This window comes from Aplidium turbinatum, chromosome 2 (genome assembly GCF_918807975.1).
Source record: "Aplidium turbinatum chromosome 2, kaAplTurb1.1, whole genome shotgun sequence".
Classification (NCBI taxonomy): Eukaryota; Metazoa; Chordata; class Ascidiacea; order Aplousobranchia; family Polyclinidae; genus Aplidium; species Aplidium turbinatum.
Genome location: NC_137473.1, coordinates 32,219,595 through 32,231,023, shown reverse-complemented (window position 1 = coordinate 32,231,023; position 11,429 = coordinate 32,219,595). Strand labels below are relative to the sequence as shown.

The following is an 11,429-nucleotide window of genomic DNA, read 5'->3' as shown; positions in this document are numbered from 1 at the left end:
AGTTTTTTTGTTTTATTGCTAGCCTACTTAAGTAACACTACTTTCATTACTTTACATCTCTGATGTTGAATGGCCTTTACTTCCAATAGCTTTCTATACGGCCTGTTGGGTTGGCCCTTAACTATAAGTTTATAAAGTAACAAGTATTAATATGCCTACCTTAGATTTATGCATTTAGGCCAATACTCTACTGAGCAAAATCAAGAGACTTATTGTGACTTTATTTTTTGATCTGTTCCATTCAGCTTTGCGTGCCTACCAAAGGGCTGGTTGAGCAGTCTTTGTGTAGAATATGAACATCGTTATGGCGCGTTGCTGTTACTTGTTAACAGTGGCGTAGCTAGGGAATGTGCCGCCCGGGGCGGATTCAGAGTTTGCCGCCCCTTCAAGAAAAAGCATGTGAAAATGAAATGCGTTTTTTATCAGTTTATAATCAAAATAAAAAATCGTAGTCTGAATGTGCCGCCCCCAGACGTGCCGCCCGGGGCGGTCCGCCACCCCGCCTCCCCTAGCTACGCCACTGCTTGTTAACATAATTGGGATGGAGATGAGTCGTATTTGTGGTTTTAAATGTAAGATTATTTCGATTACAATCACAAAAAAAAATTCATCATTCTAAGTCAGTGGTTCTTAAACTTTTTGAGACACGCCTCCCTTTTACAATTCTAACAAAATTCGCGCCCCACCTTGTTTCAAAATCAAAAAACATTAAGCAGAACAGCAATTCCTTTCCAGGTAAGTTGCATTAATGCGAAGGATGTAACTGTTTTATGGATACTAAATGTTTAATTCGCGGATTAGTAGCAGAAAATGCACATCTTAGATCAGCTTCACAGTCAAGTTTGTGTCTAGATTTTGTCTTTATGTTCATGAGAGTAGAAAAAACATTTCCGCACAAGCAAGTGCATGAAAATGGAAGAAGTGTGCGTATAGCCACAGCACCCACACTTTTGTAAATGTCTGTAGGCTACATGTTTCACCCAGAACTCAGTTAGTGGCATTGCTTCAAAGTCGTCCCTTTCAGTAGAATTTCATGCTAGCTCCAAGAATTTCTCTTGTAAATTGTCTGTGGGGTTTCTTCTCCCGAGCTAACATGTGAGCAATTCCGAAAGACGCTTCTACAACTTCCGCCAACAACGATTGGCGAAAGCACTGGATCGCTACTTGCAATCTTCATTTTTTTAAAAGAGTCCTTCTTCCATTGGAAAAAAGCTAAAGGTTTATTTTGATGGTCAAGGTGTTTTTTTTAGATGACGCTGCGAACGAGTTGGTCTCAAAGCGTCGTTGCTCAGATTTTGAAAGCATATGACGCGTTGTGGTACAACTTGGTCATTCACTTATTAACTATGGTATCTAGCCTATAAAGTCAAAATTCAGATAATCTTCGTCATACTTTCTCTTTTTCCACTCATTTTATGTCAATAGAATTGATTAATTAAAAATAAGCCTAATTAAATCAATGTTAAAAAAAAGTTTACGCATGGTACTGTTGTAGAGTTCGGGATACTGCTGCACTTTTAGCCGCTGTCACTTATCAGCCAGTCGTTGCCATTATTATTTATTACAATTAGAGCTTGAGGCTGCTGTGCCAGAAAACCGTTGTGTTACGAGAGTTAAGGTGTCGCAGAAACATTTAGCAACGTCTAAAACATAACAAAGAATGCGAGATGTACTGTAACAACAACACGCTCTACAAACACTGGTAGGGGAAGGTGACCATAATTGTGCAATTTTTAACATTTTAATCAAAAACTGAATCATGAGTAAAGTTAGCAAACAAACGTTATGATGTGGTTATAGTAAAAGCATTTACCAACAAAAAACACTATAGAAATCAAGTTTTGCAAATAAACTGATAGGTGCTTTTGACATTTTAAAACGGTGACTAAAGTTGCACAAATATGGTCATAGGTGTCCATAGTTGTGCATTCTGATTCCTTAAATTGTGCAACTGCTTTGTGTGGCTATTAACTTAAATATTGCAATAGACGTTCAAATACAAAGCGGACAGGGTCATACGCTTACAAAAACGCATTCAGCAGATCTTCACTTGTTTTCCTCCATGCTGTAGGCTATAAAAATGGCAGTAATAGCCTATTTTACAATATAGTTAGCAATGGGTCTACATACAAAACGTCGCTGTATAGCAGATGTTTTGTTTGTTGATAAGTTCGTCGGCGTCCCCCGCCAATGTGTGAAACCGGGCTGGAGGCTTCCAACTCTACCAAGCCTTCCCCGTTACCCGTGATATCATCGCCATTGGGCTTTGTTGGGTTCAGGTCCAAATTGAGACAGAGGCTTGTTTGGTAGTTAAAGGTGGTCGTGACTACGCGAGGACTACGCACACACTCTTGGCCAGCTCCATGTCCACTGCGGTCCAATAAAGTCGAAACATGCAGCTTCAGGGGAACTGGTTGCAACGAGCTGCCGAGTCCTCTGTTCATCGAGGCCCGCCTTACAGGATGCCCGTCAGACACTGCCCTCTTCCGCCAAAAATTGCTGTTGGGGACTTTTAGGTGTGTCAATTACACCCAGGAGTTTCTTGGAGTGAGCCTAGTTTTCAACTTGGGTTTACCTCTACACCGCGTTTAGGCATCTCCATAGAGATGGGGCTGAACAAAGAATAATCGACTTTCTTCTCTTCCTTTGATTGAACTGAAGTTTGCGAGGAGGAGCTTTAGGAATTCTAAGGATATCTAATGGAGAAACATACACATTGGGAGGATTTTCACTGCTTTGAGGAGCTACTGGTGTGCTGAGAATATCATTGGTTCATTGCTGAGAATTTTCAATATCAGTGCTAAGAATTTTCGTACGGTGTCCATAGTTGTGCAGAATGCTCAACTAAGGAATCACGTGCTGCACAACTATGGAATCAAGACTCCGCCATCTTGAAAGAGATTTTCTGACCACACTGCGAAACCCTTTTCCAGAAGAAGTGCAGGTAATGCAAGCTCTATGCACCTTTACTGATTACAAATAAGCTTACTTTCCTAGAGAATCAACATCTACTAAAAATGACAACTTATCTGATATCTCAAAAACCAGGAAAAACTGCAACAAACTAACATTTATAGCAACAGCTTGCATAGGGAACGCACTATAGAAATCTTTTACCTATGAGAAATTAGCACATTACTTAGAGGCATCACAGGAGTGTGGTCATGCTTGATCAACCATGCATGAAATGGCGGGAAATGGCACATGTAGGGGAAGGTGGGGCAAGATGGGACGTGGGGCAGGACGGGACACCGTGGATATTTTTAAAAGTATTAGCTTTAGCGTCCTCTACCCATTTAGATGTTAAAGGACACCATGATTCTCGATGACTTGCAAAAAAAGAGATGATCAGAGAAAAAACGTGGTCGTGGCAACAAGATAAGTGATTAGAGGCTAGTTGCTATAAGAAATCTTATCAAAACTTTTCACATTTTAGCATGATTTCAGAAAAATTTGGAAGATGATACGTGGTCTGGAGATACAGTAATAAAAGTGCTTTTTGGGGCATCTGACTTTTTAGATGTGAGTTGCATATATAATAAACAAACAGAAAATTTCAAAATGTCAGTCATTGGGGTAAAACGGGACAGAGCTGCTTGGGGCAGGATGGGACGTCTGATCTGCTTATAATGGGCGTGGCAATTTTGTATGTGATTTTTATGGAAAAAAGTAGTCTGTCATTTCGCCCTGATGTAATTACGTGTGCTGTAAATGCAAGTCATTTTTGAAATTACAAGATATTATCAGTAGATTTGTGGTTTTACAGGTGATTCCTCATATGAACAATACGCGTCCCGTCCTGCCCCAGGTGTGGGGCAAGATGGGACAAATTAATTTTTTGGTTTTTGGTAATTATAAGGTCATGCAATACTAACTGAGTCTTTGCATCTTGCTGGTTGGTAGTGGTGTGCAATAGAAATAACATGATACCAAAGTTACCGATATTGATAAAAAGGAATTCTGCAAAACATCGATTAAAGTTAAGTGTCCCGTCTTGCCCCACCTTCCCCTGCAACTGTGGAACCTGCACAACTATGGTCACCTGCTTCCCCTACTGCTGTAACACAAAGTTTCATCTTCAACAATCGACTGTCCAGCGTAGTTGCAAAGACCAGTTTACTTGTTTAGTCATAAGTCCTGTAGGCCTAAAGTTTTTCAATTTCTTGCGTCCCCCTTGTGAGCCTCACACGCCCCCCAGTTTAAGAACCACTGTTCTAAGTCTTGTAACTTGTATTTAAAAAAGTACCGTACCGAGTAGCCTACCGTACCGGTACCGCGGTACTTTTTGAAAATAGTACCGGTACCGCGGTACTATTTTTGACCAGTACCGAGTAGGCTACCGGTACCGCGGTACTTTTAAATTGTACCGTGCCCATCTCTGTATATCGCAAGAATTGCCAACGTACAATCGAAAATCTGAAATAAGGATGGTGACATGAAATCTCTCATCAATTTCCATTAATATCTGTACCCAAGTAGCAAAGATTGGCGTCTAGCCAGCTCCACGCTAGCGAAGTTATTGGCGACGCGCCAGCGATAATCGCCATCCAGCCGCCACCGATCTGCTCATCGTATAGCCGGCGTAACGCTGGCGAAATTCGACAATAAAGTCAGCTGTGCGTAAGCGCCTCGGTCGCGAAAGTCGCTCAAGTTAGTTAACGGCGCGCTGTCTGTACGCCAACGAATTTCGCTAAACTTATTGGCACGTTTTTGCTGCTGCGCGCGCTGTCGCTGGACTGACGAATGTCGCCCTGCTGAAGCCCTTTTGTTTCGGCCACCAGCAGCAGCTCTCCCGTGATTTTGGTAGACCTAATATGCGCCATTTTGTCAAAAATGACTTTTTTGCATTTTTCTACGTTTAAAGACTTCATGCATCACCAGACAAAAATTTGTGCCCTAATGTAGTATGGTTTTCGAGATAATTGGTGGGTAAAACCTAACATATTCTAATCTGTGCAAGAATAATTTTCTGAAACCTAACATATTCATCTACTCCAATCACGTAACAGGATATCGTCACGTGACAGCCATAATTTCAGAAGCAATTGCAGCAGGCTATTTCACAACATCTTACATCTCTTGAGTTGCATGAAGCGGATTTAAAAGCGTTTGATAAAGCAGATTGGGCGAAAATGTTGTCAAGCACTAAATAAGCTTAATTATGTAGGCTAGCCTAAAAATGTCCATCCGAACACACTAGCTGTTAGATTTTCAACAGGTCCTTGAAAGGCCTGCCTTTCGTTTTACTGCATTACTCCCGTTAATTTGTGTATTCGCCACCTAGCGTCGTTTCCCTTCATTGTTATGTTATCGCTGATTTGCAAATGGCAACACTCACCACGAGATTGTCTATGGAAGTTTCGAGACGTTTTCGTTTTTGCTGCTAGTTTGCCAGCTAGCCGAACTTGTTAGCTACTGTAGTTTGTGACTGAAAGTTGATTGGGTGATGTTTATGCTTTGTTAGCTGCTTCTCTGTTATGTATTTCTACAGGACTTAAGTTTGACAACTACTATGGTAGCCTAATATTTACGTGTAGGTTGAATTCCATATTTGCAGCTTGCTATCTCTCAAAGTTCAACTTACTGGTGAGCCTATTTGTGATGCAATAATGTTTTATGTAGCAGAATGTTGACTTTCTACCCTGAACAAACGTAACGTAGGCTATCTCTGGTGTGCCTAAATTGTTGTTAGGCTAATATTTCAAACTTAAATATTGCAGAGTCAATCACTATAGAATCCTCCGCGTACAAGTGCATCATTTGGCCTTACTGATCCGGTTATACTACCGGTACGTTTATTATTCTGAATTGTATGATTGATTGATTTGTGTCGTGAATTGTGGATTCATGTTTACTACTGATTTATTGACCAATAATTTGTCAGCCTAATGGAAATTAATTCTTGTAAACCGATCTTAACTAGGCCATGTGAACTGCCACGTTTCTTTGTTTTTAATATTGGTCTAGCGTTATGGTTGTACGGTAGCCTACGTAATAACTGTGAAAGGTAACATCGCGAATTTATTTATTCAGTGCGTCATTGGCCAACCTGTGGAACTTGTGTACCGTACAGTGGATTGAGAACTGTTAGTCAACAAATTTGGTACGTTTATCAGTTCGACTGTTATGCTTGCTGAATTGTGACTAGTGTCTTATGTTGTGTTATTTCTTGACAGAAAAACCGTATAAACTTCATTGCTGCGAAGCAGTCATTGGAAACCGAGTGATTTCTTCAAGTTGGCGTGCTTTAACAGTGCTCAGTCCTGCCGGGTGGATTAGGAAAATCGTGACGTCACCGGCGCAATTAACTACCGTACCTGTTGTGTTCGCGTCGCACACAACATCGTTTTTCAAATTCGACATCAAAGCTTAACCATCTTTGAACTGAAGCTGATTTCGTCAATTTAACCGAACTGCTGATCTTCACCAACCTGACGATCAAATTTGCGTTTACTTACCAAGTTCCCATCAGTGTTACGTGACATCTCTCATTTGCTGAAATTAGCTTATGCTGTTACGAAGCGGATTTGCATACACAGTTATGGGTTCCAAAGCCGAAGCTATTCAACAAGCAGCTGATACTTTGAGAGACAGCTACAAGCGTGGTGAACAGCTGATGAGCAAACGTGAAAACCTCACAGAAGTACAGACTATCCTGTTAGAAATTGACAAAAATTATGCATCTTTAATGGCGCTTTGTGTCGATGTCCCTGACAATGAACAAATTCCAGGAGGTCTTTCAACCAAACGAGATTACATTCAAGGTAAAGAAGAATTTGCTGATAGAGCCAAACAGTAGTTCACGGAATGCGAGAGGTCAGACACTAAAACTCCTCCACTACGCTCACATCACTCGTCCTTGCGAACTCATTCTCACCGCTCCAAATCCGGAAGCATTCGGTCATCGAGTACAATGTATGGTTTGCGTCAACGTGAAGCACATGCCAAATTGGAACTAGCTCGTTTGACAAAAAAACAGAATGATGCCAGGTGACGAGAGGAAAAAGAACTAGTTCGCATGGAACAGGATAAAGCTCGCTTGTTCGCTCAGTTGGAACAGGATAAAGCTCGGTTGGAGCAGGATAAAGCTCGCTTTGAACGTGAGAGAGCCGAAGCTGAAGACCTGCGTCAAATTAAAGCTGCCGAAACTGAAGCCGCACTCTGGCGAAATGATTCTTCTTCGGTTATCAATATTGGATCAATGACACCCGTACGATTGCCACAGCAAACCTTCACTCACAGAGACACACACATGGAACCTCTGTCTCACAGTGATGAGCGGCACAAACAAGAACCAACTGCAACGTCTGCAAGAATGCCAGACCAAAAGATAAATTACCCTTGTTATTATACTAGCCGACAACCTGATCTTTCAGAACGACTTCTACCTAAACCAGATGTTAAGAAATTCTTTGGTGACCCGCTCGATTTCTGGGCTTTCTGGCACCGTTTTAAGTCTCATATTTCTGATTGGTTGACACCCGACAGGAAGATGTCTTACTTCATGCAGCACTGCTGTGATGCAGTCTGTGAACAAATAAGGCACCTTGCCGACAGCAGCGAAGGTCACAATTGCTATGATGAAGTGTGGGAAGAATTGAAACGGAGGTATGGCCAACCTCACGTTATTGCGCATGCTTGCGAGGAACGCTTGAGAGCTGTTACCAGAATTTCTCACCACGAACCCGAACAATTGGAGAAGTTGTCCGTCCTGTTAAAAAGATGTTGTTCATCATTGAGCTCCAACACCGAAGCTTCGAACTTGGATACCGTGCAGTTTATCACCTGCCTTGTGAATAAGTTGCCAGCGTCTCTGAAAGAAAAGTGGGTAATTGAAGCTCTGAAAATCAATGATGACACTGGAAAAGTGGCTGGATTCCAACACTTTGCTGGCTTCATAACGAACGAATCTAGGATTGCCAATTCAATCTATGGCGTGAAACTCTTTTCATCAAATGTCGACAAACTTAACACGCCTGACATCAAAGGGAAACAAAAGGCTTCACTGTTTAACGTAGTGACAAAACCTACTGAACGATCCGGACAGCTCCAAATTGGCAACAAGCGACTCATACAATGTATCCTGTGCGATAATACACATTATTTGCAACACTGCAAAGAGTTCAAAGCCAAATCCGTCACTGAACGGGAGCAATTTGTAAGGAAGAACAAACTGTGCTTAAACTGTCTTGGACCAGATCACATACGTGCCGACTGCAGAAGCCGAGGTAAATGCACTGAATGCGGAAGCTCATCACATCATTCTCTCTTACATCGGTATCTGGTCACAACTGGAGAACACGTCCAGAGACGACACCCTAACCCCATTTGCTAATAGAAATGATAGCCAGCCAGATGATCCCGGAAGAAGACTATCAGCAAGGAACACAAATGAAGTTGTAGAAACCTTCCATTCCAGAACAAGCAACTCGGCAACTTACTTGGACATCGTTCCCGTACGTGTGACAGGAGAAGGAAAGGTAATACATACTTATGCTCTCCTAAATTCTGGTTTAAACCGCACCTTTTGTGAACGAAAACTTGTAGACATGCTTGAATTGAAACCTGAGCCATCTGGTGACTTCCAGGTGCAAACAATGTCCTCCAGTGGACCATATTCCTTTAATTCTTCAACTGTATCGTTGAAAGTTCTACCAGTAGTTGGCGGCGAAGTGCAAGAACTGACAGATGTGATCGTCGTTGACAAGATACCTACCAAGCCAACTCAAGCGCCTTCTCTGGAGTATCTGCAAACGCACAAGCACCTCCAAGGCATTGACTTGAAGCAACTGGACCATGGTACAGTTACACTGTTGATCGGAAATGATCATGCTGTCGCCCACCGATGCATTGAAAGCCGCTTTGCACCTAACCCAAAGCAAGGACCTGATGCAGTCAGGACACCCTTAGGGTGGTTGCTTAGAGGTACTCGACCAAAAGAAACAGGCGTAGGCAATTTCGGTGCTGAATCTGACATTTCAAATTTTCTTGTCCGTGACACGAAGCAGAACCCTGCTGACCAAGCTTCAAGGGGCATGACTGTAACAAACGATAATTTGTCCCCGTTTTATTTAAATTGTAATGCGACTGCCTCGAGTCTAAATTTATCATTGAACCGTAGCGCTCTTTAAATTTCGTTTTTTTTTGGAATGTGTGCGCGACTCGACAGGCAGAAATTTGCTGTGAGGGAAAATATTTTTTACAAATGGTGCGTTGTATGTGGACTCTAAATTCTGGATTATGTTTTAACCAGTCAGTAAGTTTGTAATCAAGGTGTGGTAAGTGCTCTCTTATTTGTTTGTGTTGCATGCTGTTGTTAGTGTTTAAACTCAGTGCATTACAAGTCATTTGGACATAATATTGTTGTGCTGAAGTTGTAGTGCCTGACAGTGTGAACAGTTAGACAGAGCTTTACCCTACTTGGTCTGAGTTAGAGTCTAATACCTAAGCCCATCAGTAAGTGTTTTCTCATACACACATTCCTAAAGCTACATTAGATTTGTAAAAAATATTCATTTCATTGTTGTGTTGTGCTACAGCATTTTGTTGCCTTATCCCCTTACCTGGAAGTGTGAGTGGGTTAGTGTGCTTCAGACTGTGCTAGATTAAGTGGTTACTAGCATATTATACTATAGTACTGTGTGTTGACGTACAACTGTACTGTAGTTTTAAGTTGGCAGTAGGCCGAGCTATCCTACTGGGTGCAGATATTAATTTTCTTAGTGCGCTGGTACAGTTGCATAGTTTGTTTTTATTTATTTTTTGTAATTAACAATTAACATGCCTCCCAAGAAAGTAGATAATAAGAAGGTTAAGGTGACAGTGGTTGATGATACCACACATGCGGATAGTGATTTAGAAACTTCGATAGATGAAGGTGAAAGTAGTCACACTGAAGATTCAAATTCTTCAGCAGAGCCACCTTCCCATGTAAAATTAGATCAACATGAAGGTGCCGCTTCTTCAGCTATCCACTTAGTTTCTGTCACCAACCAATCTGCAGCCTTGCGCACCAAAAGGCAGTTGGCCAAACTGCAAGTGCAGTTGTCTATTTTAGAGAGGAAGGGCTTAGATATGCATAGTGACGCAGCGTATGATCAGTGCTTGGATCTTGTTGAGGCACTGTCCGAGCTCCATCTTGAAGTTTTGGAGGCTGATCAGATAGTGGAAACACCATTAGAAAAACGAATTAGCCAATTAGAAGATGTTGCATATAGTTTGTTGGATAGGTGTAGGGCTTTGCAACAGGCTAAGCCAGCTAACAACTTAAAAGCAATTCACTCAATGAGTTTATCAATGCCTCCTATTATGCACAAATCACCAAATTTAAATCAACCTGAAACTTCCCTTCTGATTGAGCCAAAGCCTACCACTAGTCAGGTGAAGACAGAATTGCAGCAGCATGAGTTGCAGGTGCCTAAGAAGGAAGTGTTATTGCATCAGTCTGGTAATAATAGTGGAGGAAATGATAGTCACGTTGAAGTTTCATCGGAACGTGCTAAGATACATCAAGGAAACTTACCAGGCTGGTCAGGATTTTGCGGTCGCGGGCCACTTTGTCAATTACACATGAGTTATCGGGCCACACAACTTAGCGCTTGTCAAAATTATATGACGTCATCGATTGGAATCGACCAAAAGTACAAGGTGAAGTTGGTGAATAGTGTTTAAACAACTTTGCCTTATAGCTTTCCTATTTTCTAACTTTAAACCTTGAAAGTTAGTGTTTAGGGCAAGAAAATAGCAAAGGAAAGGTGTACCAGTGAATGCATAAAACAGCTTTGAGATGTCTTTAATGCATGAGCGATTGTCAAATCGTTTTGCGGGCTTCACAAAACTCATTGACGGGCCGCATGTGGCCCGCAGGTTCGTCACCTCTGCCTTAAATGAAGGCATGGTTATTAAGTAGGCTACCAGCAACTAATTTTGAGTCAGCGACAGCCTTTAACCTAGCAGGCTTTTGTGATATCAGCAAAGTCATCTAGAGATTACAGTGATGAAATGATACACAGTTCTGGGAGAAATCCAGAGGCTTACCGGTAGGCTACTTTAGGTTTGAATAAGGCTTACAAAGTCAACATAGTGTGGTCAAAGTCAACATTTAGCTTATATGAGGCTTTATCATACAAAAACATAACATTAAATAAGCCAATAAGGCGGTTAAAGTCAACATCGAGAGTATATATTAGGTTTTATCATACAAACCTAATACTTTTGTTATAACTAGTTATCTGGCAAAACCAAATATAAGCCATATTTTAATAAACAAACAAAAACCTGGCTCAAATTTCATTCTTGAATATTTTGTTTGGTTGTCCGCTCCAGCCTTCCAAAAGTCAACTTCGAGTGTTTTACCTTGTTACTTTTACAGCTATAAACACAAAAAGTCGTTTATCTCGAAAACTTGAAAATGGCGGATATTAGGTTGT

At 41.4% G+C, this 11,429-nt stretch overlaps 1 protein-coding gene across 1 annotated transcript; it reads left to right on the top strand.

Annotated features, from left to right (window-relative positions):
• Nucleotides 1-7,018: 7,018 nt before the first annotated feature.
• Nucleotides 7,019-9,131, top strand: LOC145788508 (uncharacterized). Its single transcript, XM_082600271.1, has 2 exons — nucleotides 7,019-8,014; nucleotides 8,199-9,131. Exons 1-2 carry the CDS (start codon nucleotides 7,019-7,021, stop codon nucleotides 9,129-9,131), a joined length of 1,929 nt encoding a protein of 642 aa, XP_082456397.1.
• The last annotated feature ends 2,298 nt before the right edge of the window (nucleotides 9,132-11,429 follow it).